At 49.5% G+C, this 18,550-nt stretch overlaps 1 protein-coding gene across 3 annotated transcripts in view; it reads left to right on the forward strand.

Moving 5' to 3' along the window:
- The window catches only part of RAD51B (RAD51 paralog B), a 680,659-nt gene that overhangs the window by 579,537 nt on the left and 82,572 nt on the right, over positions 1-18,550 (forward strand). The window contains exons 11-13 of one of the 3 annotated variants that reach the window (XM_047735892.1): positions 2,446-2,456; positions 3,707-3,709; positions 10,513-12,794. The exons of 1 other annotated variant lie outside the window; for it this stretch is intronic. In XM_047735892.1, the coding sequence (XP_047591848.1) occupies positions 2,446-2,456; positions 3,707-3,709; positions 10,513-10,683 (185 nt within the window). In that variant the 3' untranslated portion in view covers positions 10,684-12,794. Of the gene's footprint in view, positions 1-2,445; positions 2,457-3,706; positions 3,710-10,512; positions 12,795-14,018; positions 14,374-18,550 lie in introns of those variants that run through there. One more of the 3 variants, XM_047735890.1, reaches the window with a different exon arrangement.

The following is an 18,550-nucleotide window of genomic DNA, read 5'->3' on the forward strand; positions in this document are numbered from 1 at the left end:
TGGTTCTTTCCACAGTTTGGCGACCATGGCCATTGCTGCTATAAACATTGGGGTACACATGGCCCTTCTTTTCACTACATCTGTATCTTTGGGGTAAATACCCAGTAGTGCAATTGCAAAGGCAAAGGAAACAAAAGCGAAAATGAACTTTTGGGACTTCATCAAGATCAAAAGCTTCTGCACAGCAAAGGAAACAGTCAACAAAACAAAGAGGCAACCCATGGAATGGGAGAAGATCTTTGCAAATGACAGTACAAACAAAAGGTTGATATCCAGGATCTATAAAGAACTCCTCAAACTCAACACACACAAAACAGATAATCATATCAAAAAATGGGCAGAAGATATGAACAGACACTTCTCCAATGAAGACATACAAATGGCTATCAGACACATGAAAAAATGTTCATCATCACTAGCCATCAGGGAGATTCAAATGAAAACCACATTGAGATACCACCTTACACCAGTTAGAATGGCCAAAATTAGCAAGACAGGAAACAACATGTGTTGGAAAGGATGTGGAGAAAGGGGAACCCTCTTACACTGTTGGTGGGAATGCAAGCTGGTGTAGCCACTTTGGAGAACAGTGTGGAGATTCCTCAAGAAATTAAAAATAGAGCTTCCCTATGACCCTGCAATTGCAGAGCCAGCATTATTAACTAGTGTCACCAAATCTTTTGTTTCCTCATCTGGAAAATGGGAACAACACTTGCCTTACCTATCCCCCAGAGAAAAAGAAGAAAATATATGAAAGGGCTTACAGATGTAGACACATTGCCAAGAAGTACACCATGCACTTCTTCTGTTACTGTACCTGTAAGTAAGGCTCAGCCTTGCCCAGTGCTGGGCTGGGAATCCCTATGAAGAGGAGGATAGCATTAACTAGAATCAGTTTCTTTCTCTTCCAAGGATTATTTGGCTGTTTTGCTATTAGCATTTTGTAAGTCTTTCTTTTATTATTATGAAAAGTTAAAGCATTCAGGAAAGTAGAGAAAATAGCATACTGAACACCCAAGTACCCTTATCTAGACTTAATCATGGTTGCCATTTGCCTTATTCATTTCATCTTGGTGAGTGTTCCTTTCAGGGGTGGAATGCAGGAGTATGGAAATGGAAATGGATCGAGGCACCAGTGATACTGAATGGGAGAGATGGAAAAGTGTGGGGCTTTACCTACCTCATGGATGCCTTATTTTTACAAGAAATCAAGACCCAGTCAGATGTAGGTGGTTCCACTTTGGATGGGACCCCTGAAAAGGGATTTTTGTGTGGGATCAAGTTTGCTATAGATCATACATTGTTACCACCTTAAAGTGATATAAACTGGGACATGAATTCTTGTATTATTTATAAGGCTATCACTTATTGTTATTTCTAAGGTTTCAATTTTTTTCAAACAAGAATGTGTTCATGTATTGGTCATGAAGTTGAAAATTAAAAATGTTTAGAGGCCTTCCATGTGGAAATGTCTCTGTCATAAAGAATTCAGGAGTTGAAACTGTGGGAGATCTGAGAGAAGCCTAGTGAAATCAGTGATAAAAAGAAATGTTGCCTGCTAAAAATGAAAGGTTTTAGGAGCAGAAACACTCAGATTCAAAGAAAGTATATGCCAATTATAGGGGGCCCTTTCTGTTAAAGCATTTAAAAGAGTTTCTAAGACATATTGCCCCATTTCTCAGCATTAGCTTTTACTGCATTTGAATGAGAAGGCTTCTCCCTGTGGAAAGGATGTCTTACAAATGTGAAAGCAACTAAACTTTGCTTTAAAATTCTATTATTCAGACCCTTCATTAATTTAAGCTGACATTCCTTCTCAATCGGGGCTAATCATCAAAGCTTTATTGTATTGAGAACCTTGAATTCAGCAACAAAGAGTGTGGGTTTGGAAGGACACGCAGGGAGGGGGAGGGCGGAGAGCTCACAAGGCCCGAAGAACAGGAGGGGAGGGGAGGAAGGCAGCAGGAGGGAGGGTGACCGGGAAAGACTAGAGTCATGGGAGGCAGAGGGAGGGCAGAGGAGTTAGAAGAGCGGCAATGCACTGAGGGCGGGGTGGGGGGTGTAGACAGTGGACAGAAGGGGAGAGAGGCTTGGAGAGACTATTCTGGGAAGCTGCCCCTTGAGCCTCTGCTTATCATCCTGTGACTTTGCCCTCACAAAGCTTCTCCAGAGTAAGGGTAAAAAGGGAGACAAGGAATAGAGAAAGAGAAAGGCTTTCCTTTTCTTCCTTTATCCAGGTGCCTCTTGAATCTTCTGTCATGTACCCTGGCCAGCAACAGGGTGCCTGGCAGGAAGTCTGCCCCCCCACCAAGGCCTGGGGTCACGGTCATGTCTGGCCCAGACCTCCAACAGGGCTCTCTCTTCCTTTCTGGCATGATTTACCGTGGGATACATGTTGTGCGATGTACTAGGTGGAGTGTATTGGGTTCATTGTTAAAGCATAAGGCAGGGAAGGGGCTTTTGAAATGTAAGGACGTCACAAACTTTTCTTGAGCATCTGTGATTTATAACTAGAGTAAAATAAGATTTGTAAAGGTGAACTTTAAACCCTAAGGGACAACTGAGTTTTTTAATGTGTAACTTTAGTAAATAAAACACCAATTTTGAAAAACCAAGTAAAACGTGGGTGGTCTTCTGTCTGCACTGAGGCAGTTCTCAAGGACACGAGAGACAGACAGACAGTGGAGTGATAGCAATCCATCCAAGACCAAGTCATGAGAGGCCACAGGTCTTCAATCCCCAGCCCACCACATTGCAGCTGTGTGCTCTCAGAGGACCCCTGTAACCCCCCTGAGTCATACTTTCCCAATGTGTAAAATGGGCATAGATGTAATCTGCCCAGTCTTTGCTCCAAGGGGCCATGGGAATGACCGTGTAGATAAATGGGTGGTTTTCCAACCTTCACCGGTGGCCTGAACCTGGGTTAATGCAGTGACCCATTCCGTAGTTGTAAGACTTAAATTAGATCATGCTATTCCTCTGCTCAAATCTCTGAAGTGGCTCCCTTTTACTCAGACTGAAAGCAGAGTCTCTCCACTGTCCCTTAGAACCCAATGTGCCCACCAGCACCTGCCATCCCATCTCCTGTCACTCCCCCTTATTCACCAGCTATGCTCAACCGTTCTCTTTGCTTTTCCTCTCATCATCAAACACGCCTCCCCTCATGGACTTTATACTTCAAACTCCTTGTGGGATCCTGTTCCCCCCGGACAGTACGATAGCTGATGCCCTCACCTCCATTCCCAGATAGTGGTATGACTCCCTTACCTCTAACTTTTTTGCCAAAATGTCACCTCTCCATGAGACCTCCCTTGTTTAAATTGCAGCCCACACCCCTTACCCCATCCTGTTCTACGTTTCCTCTCCCAAAGCACGCATCACCGTGCAACATAATAAATAACTCAGTATGTCTACCCATCCCTGTGTGTCTTCCCTGCTACAGTATAAGCTCTGGAGGCCAGGCATTGCCTACTTGCTCACTGAGTACCCTAAAGCAGCAGACCAGGGTCACACACATCAAAGACACTCAGTAAATAGTTGGCTTTTTCTTAGGGGTCTGGGCTATAAAACCAATCGAAGAAGGACTGCTCTAGTCGTAGGGAATATGAATTCAAAATCTCTCCCACCATCCCTACAGGATCTCCATGGAATAACTTGCTCCAAGGAAAAATTTGAAAACTGCTGACTTTTGTTCTGACATGGAAAGCCAGTTTGAAGCTACAAAGTGCTGTGTCATGTCAGGCCCAAGGGCCTGGCAAAACCGTTTGCACACAGCAGATGCCCAGATGGTAGAGTGAAAAGGGTCTGGGGGGAGGGGGTGAAGATCCCAGGACTAGATCCTTGCTGTCATTCAAGTCTCAGCTCCACCATCACTACTCAGCAAAGTCTTGCCTGTCCGCCTTCTCTTCATCCCACACAGGATGACTGTAATCATCTTAGGCTGGAAAACACGGATAAGGACTTTGTTGATCAGCTACTATATGCTAGGCAGGGTCTGCACCCAGTTCACTACACAAGTGATCTCGGGAATCTGTCAGCCCTTTCACCATGGTCTCTCCAGTATCTGACACCAAGCCTGGCGCATATAAGGTGCTCAATAAATGCTTACTTGTTTCGCTAACAGCCCTCTGAGGCCGGTACCATTAACCCCATCCTACAAGTGAGGGGCCAAAGTTCAGGTTAGGTAGCTTGTTTAATGTCAGTCAACTAGTGAGTGGCAGAGGAAGGATTTCAGTTCTACTCGAACAGGCTCCAGTCCCTCTGGTTCTGAGCGAGAATTCGGGTTAGACCAAGCCCCTTGAGCTTCCTCAAGCAGATCTATCTCCTGGCCACACCAGGAGATGAGAGAAAGAGTATTTCTTTTCTTCCTGGCTTTCTCTTCTCCACCTGGGCTCACCTTCTCCCTTTGTTCAGTTACCACCCAGAGGGCTCTCCTGCCACCTTTTGATGAATGAGCCTTATCGTTCCCACCCTCCCCACCTGAGTAACCCCAGAGTTAGCAGCAGTTCATCTTGAATCACAAATCAAGTTCTGAAAGACATTGCAATTTTGTGCTCGTGGTCTCTCTAGAATTCAAATTCTTCAGGAAGGTCGTTTGCTGATGAGTGGAGTGATGGATTCCTCAAGTCTCTCCCTTTAAGAAATATCTGGATGTGTTGCTGGTTTCCCCCTGCCCCCTCCCAAACGGGCCCTCGTTAGTTCATTTAATGTAGCTAGAATTCCCCCCGAGGAACTGCCCCCAACTCAGTTTTCACTCTGGCCACCTACCTAAGGAAAAGCTCTGATCATGCTGTCTCCACATAAACAGAAATCATTTCTAACCGGCATGTCCATTGTGCCTTCCATATACCCACTCCAAGCTGTGATTTTCTTTCTTAGCCCTTCTTGGCAAATGCCAACTATTTACACCACACAGGGCAAAGCAACTTAGTATATGGCCAGACCTATTTTATCTGAAAGGCAGTCTTTGAATCCCCAGTTCCCAGAACATCAGCCCCTCCATAAACCGATGCATCTCCATAAATCCGATGTTTTATGCCAGATTAAAATGTCTCTTGGAAACTTTTGAGTTTATTTCAGAGCTGCTTTAGAGACAACGATGAGCTATGGATGTTATGCAGGTTTTCATTTTCTGGGTGCTTTTTATTTCATCTAGAGCCAACAGTGACCTTTAGAATCTGCTACTCCCTCTCAGATACTCTTACTGTAGGCTTTATGTTCAAAGACTCTAGGTCGGACAGGCTCAGGGTTGAGTTGAGTGTTGGAAACAACCAATTCCACCAGTGTTGCTCTATTAGTAAAAGGCTGGCATAGTTCTCCAGTTGTGTGGGACCACCCTGTGTCCTGGAGGACATCTGTCCTTCCTGCCTCATCCACAGAATATGACATGTGTCCCCCCAGGGCCTGGAAGAACCAGGGGTACCTGTAGCAATATTCCAACTACCCCTGATTGAAAGCACCAGTGACCATATCTCTGAAAGATGGTGAACTGGGGGCAGATAACATTAAGTTCCGCCGTTGGTCAGGGAGGTGAGCCTAACCCCAGAAGCTTCTCCCCTTCCAGCATAAGTGGCTTCCTACTCTTGTTGCCTTCAATGACCTCTGTTTGCTTTCAAATCTGGTCTTGATACATATTATTTTATTTTTTAAAGATTTTACTTATTTGACAGAGAGAGCAGAAACAGGGGGAGTAGCAGAGGGAGGAGAAGCAGACTCTCCACTGAGTAGGGACCCTGATGCGGGGCTTAATCCCAGGCCCCTGGGATCATGACCTGAGCTGAAGGCAAAGGCTTAACTAGCTGAGCCACGCAGGTGCCTGATGAATATTATTTTAAACTCTGATTTCTCCCATATAAAACTGGGCAGTAGGAGGGAGAGAAGGAACTACCCTCCTAAAAAGGGTTCTGTTCTCCAGGATGACTTTGGACTCTTTTGTCAAGTTCATGACTGAGAGAGTTCACCAGATATAAATTCCCAAGCCCAGCAATCAGAGTCTGGGGTAAAAGAGACAGAAAGAGGGACAGAGACACACGGAATCACCAGGACCCAAATATGGGGCTGTGACCGATGTGTCTTCCCCCACAACTATACCCCACATCAGTTCTGACTTGTTTGTAGATCCCTGAGTTTCGCTTCTCTCCCACCCCACAATTTCTAGAAATGTTAACAGCTTCTGCAAGGTGAATGGCCCAGGTCAGGATTTTCCAGTAGGCAGGGACCCCGTAACTGCCCAGACCCTGCAAGAGCATGACTATCCCTAAGGAACCATTCTCCAGAGAGGCTGTCAGAGGGATCCGAGGGTCTGCTCCTCCTGTCCTGCTCCTTACTTCTCTCTCTCTGGGACATGATCAACTGCGCATGCCAAGGCCCCAGCTCCAGGGCTGTCCCGTTGAGCCCTGCCTCCCGCCCGGCGGGCCGGCGGTCTTGCTGGGGCCGTGCTCTGTGCGGCTTCAGCATATCCTGTTTGTTCAGTCCCCTTTGTCTCCCGCTGGAGCAACAGGGAGAAAGGATTCCTCTGAGCCCCTTGGATTTGGGCTTTGAAATCAGATCCTGGCACACCTGATTACACTCAATAGCTGGAAATGGTAAGGATGTCCGATGGGCAGAGGGCTCTTGTTCTAAGCTCTGCACACCAGGAAGGCAGGGGCTGGGTCTCCTCCTCAGGACCACTCCGGAGGGGGCAGGATGCGCTGGCAGGAAAAGCAAACAGTGTAGCTGAAGGGAAATTCACTTGAAAAAGAACTTGGGGCAGTGTCCATCAAGGGGCATATAAGCTGTCCCTGAGGACACAAAATGGGGCTTAGACTCGTTCCTCTCTCTTCCCACTTCCCTAGATGGGAAACAGTTCCAGTAACTGCACGCCCCAGGGCTGGGAGGGTCAAGCTCTCTGTCCTGCTTTTTCTGTGGAGGTGTTGCCTGGGAGACCTTGGCAAAGGGAGTAACAAAATAGCAGCTTTCGTTCCCCCGCAGTGGGAAGCTCCGAAGCTCGAGGCTTGCAAGGGCTCCTGAGCCGCAGCGGGCCACGGGCTTTCCCACAGAGATCGAAAGTCGTTGAGACAATTTCATCCGTACAAAAAGGCATAAGGAGTTTCCCTGCACCAACACCCAGCTTAAGAAATGAAAGGTCACCAATCCAGTTAAAGCCTCCAGGGTCCTCCCGGAACCCATCCTCTTCCCCACCTCTCCAACGACAACCTCTCAGTCACTCCCAGCCTTTCCGGCATGTTCCAGAGATGCATGCGGTCCTTTTCCTGGGAATCACACACCAACTTCCCCAGATATGCCAAGCAGCTGCCGTGCTTCCTTGCCTGTAGGCGGGTCCCCTGTCTCAATCTTCCTACAATTCTGGGCTCAGATGTTACCAACCCCGGGGGCGCGTTTCCTATCACCTTGGGCACTGATTCCGGGGGCTCCGGACTGAGCATGCGCATTAGGCCACGCTACCCGCAGTGCGGGCGCCCACTTCCACACGGGGCTGCCAATGCTGTCAGGACAGGCACTGGGCCCCTCTGACTACTCCAGCAAGCGGCCCGGGTGAATGACAGCTCAGTTATCAGACTTCCAACGTTCTATCCCTTAATATGGGGAAGTCCCCATGGCCCTAGTTCCTTTGATAGGCGTTTTTCACCTTATAGTCCCGAATCTTCTCTGTTCTGGAAACACAAAATGAGAAGGTCCCTTCCTATTCCTTAAATGAGGTTGGAACAAATACAATGGGAGCATGAACTTTCTTCCCCCATAACTTCAACAAACAATAGTTTCGAAGAGAACCCTGGGTGGGCTTCATGCAGGCCTTGATCCTCTTTTTCTAGGTATCTTGTCCCTTGGGTTCTTTGCCTTCCTAGCCTGTAGAAATTCCTAAAGACAGGGAAATACACAAACCTCTTACTCTTGCTTAGAAAATCCATGTTGCCACCACAGAAACAAAATATTGGGAAATAGTCTGGCGGTTAAGGTGTTCTCACCCACACCCATTGTTCTCTGCTCAGTCATTTGGTTGCTGCTGTGTAGACTCAGCTCTAGCCACAGAATTTCAGAGGATGTGCCTCAGAAGGAGGATCAAGAACAAGCTTGACAGTAATCTGCCCCAGAAGCCAATCTGGTGTTCTGGCGCTGAGAACGGGCCCACAGATGTGCCCAAGAAGGGAGGACATGTGAAGTGAGTGTGAGACCAGGGGCTGGTGTTGTGTGCATAGAGCACAAAAGTCAGATTTTTCTTTCGCTCGGCCTTTTTTTTTTTTTTTTTTTTTTTTACATTTGAATTCTTTATCAAGGTGAAATTCACCTAACACAAAACATGTCCAAGTATAAACAATTCAGGGTCAAGTAGTACTTTCACAATGTTAAGCAACCACCACCAGTATCTAACATTTTATCACCCCGAAAGGAAACCCCATGGGCATCAGTCAGTGCTCCCCAATCCCCACCCCCTGCACCTCCTCTCAACTCCTAGAAACTACCAATCACCATTCTGTCGCTATGGATTTACCTATTCTGGAGAGTTCTAGTAAATAAAAACATACAGTATGTGACCTTTTGGGTCTGGCTTCTTTCACTCGAATATTTCTGAGGTTCATCCATCTTGTAGCATAGTTCAATACTACACTTCTTTCCTGGCTGACTAATATTCCACTGTATGGACATAACCACATTTTGCTCATCCATTCATCCACTGGTGGCTATTTGGGCTGTTTGCTCCTTTTGGCTATCTGAATAGTGCTACTATGAGCTTGCATGCATGTGTACCTATTTGAGGAACTCTTTTCAATTCTTTGGCGATATACGCAAGAGTAGACTGGCAGGGTCATAGAGTAAATCTATATTTAACTCTTTGAAGAGCTGTCATACTGTTTTCCTCAATGGCTGAACGATTTTGCATGCCACCAGCAATGTAGAAGCACAGGTCAGATTTTGTCCTTATGGGAGTCACAACTGCCCCATTCTCAAAAGACTGTTGGATCATAATGACTCTCCACCTTGAGCTGAAATTCTGTTAGTATGTGATCCAGTGTTTGGAGCTTCCATATTTATGAAGGCTGAACTCTACACATGCCACCCATTACCATCAGTGAGTCAGAAAGAGGAGGAACACCTTTACAGAGAAAGCGACAAAAGCAAAGTTATTCATAGTAACTGTGGAGGAGAAAGGCCAGGCCATCTGCAGACCCTCCCTGAACTGGACTGGTCAGAAGAAACAGGCATAGAGCTGGTTTCTTTCCTGAAACCACTTGGAAGGAGTCAAGGCCTGTGTTAAATCTATATATAAATATCATTTGATTGGAAGAATAAAAAATACTGCTGTATGATAATCTTTCTTCTCTCACAGTCTGATAGCTGAAGCATTAGCAATTTGGAAAGAAGGACCTTCCTGAGAGAGAGGCTTAGAGGCCCTGGGACAGTGTCCTTTCTGTTAGACATGGATCTTTATGGCCAAACATGGGCTAAAGAAGGAAATAGAGCAGGGGGGTAGTTCTCAGAGCATGGCCCTGAGAAGGGAGGATGGCCAGAGGAGGCTTTTAAGAAAAGAGAGGGGTAGGGTCTCCTGGGTGTGTTCTCTGAGCATAAGGCGTTAGGAGGAGGGCAAGAAGAAGGGAAGAAGGGGAAAGATATGAGTACTGGGAGAATTCATGCTTCCAGTGGGCTCGGCAGGAAGGAGACTCAACACACTGTTCAAAGTAGGTCTTCGCAGCTCCCTCATAAGCCTTTAGAGGCATAGCAGACTTTTCAACGCCACTGTATCTGGCTAAGAGCAAGAAGCCCTGGGACATAGTTCTGACTTAAATGCTGCCCTAGAACACAGATACTTCTCAGGTCTTCACAGGCCAAGAGGAACTTGTCTTCACTCCCCTCCAGGAAACAAAGAACCAACAGCCAGATTACCTTTCGAAGATGGACCACGCCTCTTTCTTGTAGAACCACTCATGTCAACATGGGCATGAGTGAGCCTTGTCACCAGCCACAAGTGAACGCTTTTGTCTTGACCCTTGAGTCATAATCCAATGGGACATTTTGCAGAGCAGATGGATGTGGTGGGCTAGATGGCAGCCCCAGAAGACGTGTCTACATCCCAACCCTTGAAACTTGTGAATGTGACTGTCTTTGGAATAGGGTCTTTACAGATGTAATTAAGTTAAAGACCTTGAGATAAGATCATCCTGGATTACCCAGGTGGGCTCTAACTCCAATGACAAGTGTCCTTATAAGAGACACGCAAAGGGAGAGACACAGGAAAAAGAGGCCATTTGAGCACAGAGGTGGAGACTGGAATCATGCAGCCCCAAGCTGAGGAATGGTTGGAGCCACCGGACAGAGGAAGCAGGGACATGTTCTCATCGAGAGCCTTTGAGGGGAGCATGGCCCTGCTGACATCTTGGTTTTGGACTTCTGGCTTCCAAAGCTGTGGTGGACTAAATTTCTGTTGTTTTCCGACACCAGGTTGGTGACAATTTGTTGCCGGCCACTTTAGGAAACTAATACGATGGGGCTGCAGGAAGAGATGATGTGACAGGAAAGAGAGAGAATCTAGAAAACCATGCCCAGTGCCCAGATTTGCTGCTGGAGTCTGAGGCAAACTTTGTCAACTCTGGGCTGCAGGTCTGTTTCCTCCTGAGATCCTTGTGGATTCACCCCTTATGGCTGAGAGCAGGGCCCACAGCTCACTTGAGGATGCTACTCAGGATCTGAGGAGGTCAGGTCAGAGCCTCACACTATTTGAAATGGTGGTTAATAGTAGTGACCATATTCTATAGAACCTTTAATACCAACTATGTGATTTACATACATTATCTCATTTGATTCTCAAAACAATTCGACGAGGTTGGTATTCTCATCTGCATCTTACAGATGAGTAGTCTGAGGCTCTGAGTGGTCATGTAGCCTGTTCAAGGTCATCTGGGGAACGATGGCGACACCAGACCTGTGCTGAATCCACAGCATTACGGAAGATTCCAGACTCACGAAGACGGTTGTTCGGGTGCCCCTCAGTGCCCAGCTGGCTAATGAGAATGGTTTGTTTATTTCCTAAATATTAGCGCCATTGACAGTACAATTTGGGTGAGGATCTGGTTAGATCCTGCTAATAGCAGATAGACGGCAAAACATCCACATTCCAGGAAAATCTAGTACCAACTGATACTGATCAAGATATTCTCAGCCCCCAGGCTCCCAGCCTTTCTCCCGCCTCGGCCATGGGCCCGGGGTGGGGGGCGGCGGAATGAAACCCCTACTCAAGGGGCCTCTCCCTTGTGACCCGTGTGAGATGCTGGACAGTCCACAAACAGCCCATTCAGCTAACTCCCCCGCCCACCACCACCACCACCAGGAAAAGAGAGAGGAAGCTGGTTGGAGAGCAAGGCTCTACTCGAACCTGTCCGTCCGCCCAGGACGGACACTGGGGCCCTGTCTCTGGCAGGATGGACTCGGGCAGGCCCGACACCTGGAGTCTTGTGCCTTTCCCGGAGTCCCGGAGTTTGGGAGAGATCTGCACTCATCTCCCTGTGGCTGCTGCTTCAGCTGGGGCGGGGTTAGCAGGACAGCTTCTTCCCGGGCCTTCCAGCGTCCTGAGTTGGAGGCAGTGCAGGAGCAGGGAGGTGACCCAAGGGCCTGCCAGATTTCCTCCCACGCAGACCTCTGTGCAAGATAAAGTCAGGCGAGGCTGTGCCACAGGACAACAGCATAATAAATCCCCTCCGGCCTCCTCCCGGCCTCATTGTTCTAGGGCCGCAGTTGTTTTGAGTATGATCAAAAGGAAGGAAGAGCACTGTGCTATCAGGCTGGGGAAGAAGGATGCTCTCCTGACCGCTCCTGTTGCCCTTGGCCGCCCTCATTTTAAATATGAGGAAACCGAAGGGCAACGTGCAGCCTAACCCCTCACACAGGGAGGCTCAGCGCGCCGCTCTGAGGCCCCCTGGACCTCTGGTGAGGCGGCAATCCTGCCCAGACTCACTCACAGCCACCTGGGTCGCCCAGGCCTTGTCCTTTCACCCTGGGCAGGGGGCTGGGAGGCCCAGGCTCAGGGTCAGTGGCAGGGGTGGGAAGCGCGCTGGAAGTGGGCCCTGGAGTGGCCGCTCAGCTGTTGTTTACCCCTTGGACTGAGAACCAAGGCCAGAAGGCCACAGCCATTGGAAATAATAGGCCCTAAAAGGAACTTCCCGAATTTGGCTGGCCTGGTGCCTGCGGCTCAAGACAGCGAATAGCTTGAGTTCTTGGGAAGCTGGCATCTGCGGGCCTCACGGCCTCTCCAACACGTAGCCAAGGTCCAGACATGGGCGCAGGTGGCGCATGTCTCAGTCCCCACAGCTGGATTCCTGAGGGGAGCTGGGTCAGAAAGCTACGGGGGCCTTGGGGCGGGAAGGGCGGAGCTGAGCGTTCCTCCTGAACGCTGCGGGCTGAGGGAGTCCTTTGCCTCTCTCCAACGGCTGCCCTGCCCGACGCCCAGAGTCTGATTCACCAGGTGCCCAGCTGCGGTGGCCCGGTCACCTTTGTCTGGGCTGGAGGCCACATCTGAGCCATCAAAGGCGCCTCAATGGGGGAGGATGTCAATGTGCTTCCTCAACCAGAAAGGTGGTTTGAGTTCGGCCAAAGCAGCCCAAGCAAACAAGCAGAAGCCTGTCAATGGAAGGATGGGGGCTGCTGGGAGATCACAGGACAGCAAACTGAGAACCATTATCAGTCTCATCCCAGCCTGAAGGAAGGAGAGCCTTTGAAGACACAGACAGGCTGAACAGAACTTTCCACCTGAGAGGCACTGGAGATGGGAGGTCAGGCTGCACACAGCCCCCAGGAGAACTGATCAAAGCCTGCTGCAGGCGGTGGGCGGGGGGGGGGGGGGGGGGGGGGCGGTTAGGGAGTGGGGGTGGGCAGTACACAGCTGCAGCCCTGCTCCCCCCCGGCCCCACGGGCCGCCCAGGGCTTTCTGGAGGCAAGCAGGCTGCCCTTGCGGGGGCCTGTGGGAAAACCCAGCACTGGGGCACGGTGCGGCCAGCCTCCCAGTGCTGCTGGGCTGGGGGAACTAACCCCCACAGTGGTCCTGAAAAGAACAGGGAGGGAATCAAAGCCCAGGGCAAATGCTAGGACCACCCACCTGATGAGTGCCTACCTTTCGGGGAAACAATAACTCCTGGGTTCCCTAGCACACTTCTGAAAGAGCAAACAGACTGAACAGGCCACCTCCAAGCTCCGTGCTCTCGGCAGTCTGGGGGACGCCCAGCCCCTCCGAAGCTGAAGTTCCTACGTGTTGGCCTCTCAGTGCCTATTCGCGGCTTCCTTGTGTCCACTCTCCTCCCTGGCAACCTGAGAAACAGCGAGAAGCCTCATTCAGGGCATGACAGGGTCCCGTGTGGACACCTTTAGTGCACTTCTCTCAGACTGTACGGTGGTATCTGCCAGGGAACATTCTAGGGTCATCCTCCGTGTTGTTTCCGGGGAGTGAGGGAATCTGTGAAAAGGCTCTGCCTTGAGTGCTGTGTTAGTGCTGCCTGGACTGGACAACCTCAGCCCACCCTGATGGCCTCGTGCCCCTCCCCGCTGCCTGCAGCTCACCTTCCCAGGAGACCGTGAAGTGGGTGCAGCAGAGCAAAGCCATTTCCACTGTGCTCTCCGTCTCAAAGGGATGGGAAAGTTCTTTTCTTCTCCTTCCTGGGAATGGGTTTGAAGGGAGGGTGGAGGGGGATACTAATGTGGAGGTCTGGGAGGTATTTAGGTAGAGGGGGAATGTGTCGAGGAAATGGGTTGCCCAGCAGTGCTGGGGGGAACTGAGATGAGAACTTTCCAGAACTGCTGGTTTAACCAGCTGGCATTCTTTCCAAAATGGATGAACAGGGACTAGACGGAGGGCCTCAGGGTAGACTAGACAGAAATGAAGGTAGCGGCGTCTCCTCTCCCACTTCTCCAGAGACCAGATCCTAAAGAGAGGGTGGGCGGCTGGAAATGACTGACCTGCCACCCACTACTCGCTGTGAGATATATATCTTTTTATTACTTTGCCTGGAGAGATGGATAGGATTATCTCCATTTTACAGGTGATGAAACAGAGATTTCAAGAAGTGACCAAGGCTCTCCAAGGACCACACAGAGCTGCCAAGCTGGAGCTCAGTCCTCAGGAGGCCTGGCTCCAAAGTTCACAACCTTCCCCCTCTTGCCAGGCCTGCCCTGCCTCTCGGGGCTCAGCATATGTTAGTAGATGCTTCGTAAATATTTGTTAAATTGAACCAAACTGAGCAGCTGAATACACGCAGGCCGCTTTCACCCTGACTGAGAGGAATCCTTTGAGGGTCCGGGTTATGGAAAGAAATTCTCTGAGGCACCAAATAAAATCCTTCTCTGAGGTGCAAGGAGGCCTTTTTTGAAATTAATACCTAATAAAGTTTACACAGACCCCCAAAAGGAAAAACAGAAGGGAACTGGAACAATAAAAAAGCAGAGTAGGTAGATAATAAAACTTAAGAGTGTTGTCTTTCATCCAGGAAGCACAAAGCATTCACAGGCTCTAATTACATCTTCATCCCCACGGCCCTCTCTGAAGTCGGTAGGCGCATGCTCACAGGGCCCCTCATTTTAGGCGCAGATGGATTGGGGGACTGAAAGCTCTCGCAGTTCTCCGCAAGGTAAAGGGAACATGACCTCATTCCCCAAACCTGTATTGGGTGCCACCTCCAGCTGCGCTTCCCGGCTTTGCAAATAAAACCAAGTTTTCTGAGGGGTTCGGAAGGTTGGGGGTGGGAGTTGAGAAGGTCTAGGAATGAGGGAGGCGAAGCTGAGGGCTTCTACCTCACCTCGGCCTGCACACAGTATAAATCCCCCTCTGTTTACCGGCATGCACGTTCCTTCATTCAGGCGCGTGTTCACTGTGTACGTCAGTGGGCTCTAACATGCCAGACAGCCCCTCTGATGATGCAGACAGGAAGGTGATGTCTGGACTGACACGCACCCGGAAGCTCTGGGGGGAAATTGCTCCTGGTGGGTACAGTGGATGTTGTGGCTCAGACAACTGGAGGTGGGTAAGGGGACTTAATTGCAAAGGAATAATTTTTTTTTTCTGGTTCATGTCCAATCATGTCATTTCTAGGCTTTAATAATATAATAATAATAATTGCACATGGCTTTTTAATGGTTCTCCACTGCCGAATAGCATCAGGCACAAATTACTTCACTAGACCTTGAAGCCCTTTCATAGTATGACTCCATCTGGGACCCCGGTCTTACTTCTTGCTGTTCTTCTAGCTTCTGTGCAGTGATCCCCAATTTGTGAGCTGCAGACCTGTGCTCAGGGGTGTAGAGTTTTAGCAAGGGGTCTGTAACTCTCTACACCGCATCAAATATGGGCCACAACCCAAATCAATAGTATGTAAAAGGCTAACTTGAAATGTTGTCAAATGCCTACCCGCTCTTTGTCATTGTGTGTGTCCTTGGGTACTAAAGTTCAACAACCCTCACAGGAAAGGGTTTGCTTTATGGTAATGGTTTTCAAACTGGGGTCCACGGAAACCCCCCCCCCCTCCAAGAGTCCCTGAAGTAGAGCTGGGGGAAGGATCAGGATGGAGCCAGAATAGATGGGACCACCCTCCACCCCCACCACGTCGTTCACACACACAACAAACTCATCCCCTCTCCTTGTAACCATAGCATCTGCTTTTTTCACTTTTGCACACCGGGACTTCTGGTAAGTTACAGGCAGTGGCCAAGGACAAAGTACACAGACTTCTAGACAGCAGAGTGGAGCAGTGTGAAAGTGGTCGCAGCCCCGTGCGTGCCTACCAACGAGTGAACGGCAGTCTCTAAAGGATGCGAGGGACAGCATGCCCCCTGTCCCGACCCGCTGAGACAGCTCCGGGCCAGTTCGCTTCTTAGATGCATGACATCCGTCTGGCTCTTGGACGCACAAGATGAAGTCGTACAGTAGCCGGTCCTGTTGTTGATGCAGACAGTGTCCCCTCTGTCCATGCAGTGCGACACTTCCCACTGTTCAGGGAGGGCTCGGGAGTCCTCTACATACCAGCTCTTCTTATCCCTCAGCGTTTCCACAGGGGAGTGGTCCCTCGGGGCCTCTTTTCATCTCCTTGAGTTTCTACCCAGATTAGTCTTCGCTCATGTGGCTGTGGCCTCCCACCCAGGCCTTGTGCTCAGGTGGCTTGGGCGGGCCTAGGACACCGGGAGCCGTAAGAGGAAGGCAGAGCAGGACCCTGAGAGAGGACTTGCCGAAGGTCTTCAGCTGAGCCTCCATCCTCTCAGCCTGGTTTCAGATGGAATAGCACATAAAGAAACGCCCTAAACAGCCCAGAACGATGCTCATTAGTGTGTGAGCCCAAGGCAGGAGACCCAGAGGGATGCCTCTATCCCTGCTTTTCACTCTGCCATCCACGCATACTTTTAAAAGCCACCTTCCTGGGGCGCCTGGGTGGCTCAGTGAGTTAAGCCTCTGCCTTCAGCCCAGGTCATGATCTCAGGGTCCTGGGATTGAGCCCCACATCAGGCTCTCTGCTTGGCAGAGAGCCTGCTTCCCCCTTTCTCTCTGCCTGCCTCTCTGCCTACTTGTGATCTCTCTGTCTCTCTCTCTGTCAAATAAATAAATAAAATCTTTAAAAAAAAAAAAGCTGCCTTCCCAACACTCTGACTTGGGGCAAATGCTACAGAGGTTCATCTCTTTGACATGAATGCCCCGTTAGAGGCAATGGAGAAACAATAGCAAAGCAGACCCAGACCTGTCACAGCTATGACTGAACCAGTTGGAATGTGGCTCCGTGTGTGTGTGTGAGTGCGTGTGTGTGTGTACACGCATGCACGTGTGCGCCCTTCAGGCTGTAACTATGGCTCCGGGTTCCTGTGTGCTGGGCATAGGCTGAGGGGGGCAAAAAGCCTGGATGCTTGAATTTATACGTGGAGGTAGTGGGGACCTATGGGAAGTTTAGAGAACAGGAGTGTGTGGGTGTATGCGCACAGACCTCTGTCCGTGTGTGTTGGAGGCAATGGGAAATTCTGTGTCTGGGTAGGTGCACACATATGATGGGTGTGCACACATTCAAGTGTGCGAAGGGGAAGCTGAAAGAAAGTTTCAAGAGTTTATGAAAATCTTCAGAAGAATATCTTGGCAACTCCCCATGCCACAGGTTGGTGCACATTCGATGCTTGTGAAGTTCATTTCCTGTACTAATTACCAGCCCCGGTTTATACAGGACACAAAATATAATTTTGCAAAAACTCCAGGCATCAGAGGTGAGTTGAGGGACAGAGTACTTTGAGAGGGTGGGGGAGCAGATGCAGGGGAGCCACTGCCCTGTGTCTTTTAAAGGGCCAGAGAAGGTAGAGATCTAATTGCAAAATTCTATCCTTCATCACTCCAAAACCACTTTAGTGCCCGAACTGCTCCTCCAATAGCAGCTGGACATTTCCGCGTGTGTATGTGTTTTTAAACTTGTTGTTCCTCTCGGAGATTTCATTTCTGACCCTGGCCCCAGATTTCATTTGTGACCCCGGCCCCAGGAAGTGTTTATGAGCTTTTTCACTCTGCTTTCTTCTGACTCACTTTTGTGTGGTGGCACAGAAGGGGAGAGCTTGACTTAAGCACTCTGCTCTTGTATGAGGGCCCCAGATCGTACAGGGTCCTCGGACTGGCAGCCCCAGTGACGTTGGGGACTTTGACCCAATGCCACCATGATGTGCCTGTGAGCAGACATTGCTGAACACTTCAGTATGGGGAGAAACCACACTCTATAAACAAACTCCTTGGCATGCAACCTCCTCAGCATCTACCTCACCAATATATTCATCCATGTGACACCCAGATCATAATAAATGCTCAGCGGCTGCTAATTAACCATGTCGCATTCTCTTCCAGTGAAGGGACAGGAAGCCATGATCAGAGTCAACGGAGCCACCGTTGTTCTTCAACATAGTATGGTACCTCGCTGGATCAGTTGCCCTGAACACACATGGGTTCCTGGTGCACCTGTGTGAGGGTCATGGGCCTTTGTTCTTCCTGTAGTCTACACTCAAGGAAGGAGTAGCACAATCTCCTGGCTGTCGGGTTCCATGAAAGAGAGCCCAAACCTATCAGGCATCCAAGTCTAGACACAACACAGCTCTGAGGATCACACCCGCAACCTTTGGTGCTGGTGGAAGGAAAGAGTACCAGTCAGGGAGTGTGTTAGGAGGCTCCCTGGGAGGTAGAAGCGAGAGGAGCCATTCCTTGTCCTCTAACAGGCCAAGGTCTAAGCCCTGCTTCAGGCTGTTTCTGAGCGTGGGGCTCCCATGGTGGTGGGACCCAAAGATACCAATGGGATCACTTCCCAGGCTTTTGCTTTGTGGAGTTTGCTTTGTATTTCATCCCTGCTCGGTGAGCCTTCCTCCATCGCCCTTAAGCAATTCACACAAAATCTCATCACTAGAAAGACAGGGACCCAGGACTCCTCAGTGAATTCTGAAACTCCTTTGAAACAATGCCTAAAGTTCAGGAAGAAGCTTGCCAAAGAAAAAAGACCTTGAGGCAGCAGTGGAATAGGAGACAATGAGGTATAGATCGTTATCTTTCATAGGACCTCTCAGCTTCTATTCGCTG

This window comes from Lutra lutra, chromosome 7 (assembly GCF_902655055.1).
Source record: "Lutra lutra chromosome 7, mLutLut1.2, whole genome shotgun sequence".
Taxonomy (NCBI): domain Eukaryota; kingdom Metazoa; phylum Chordata; class Mammalia; order Carnivora; family Mustelidae; genus Lutra; species Lutra lutra.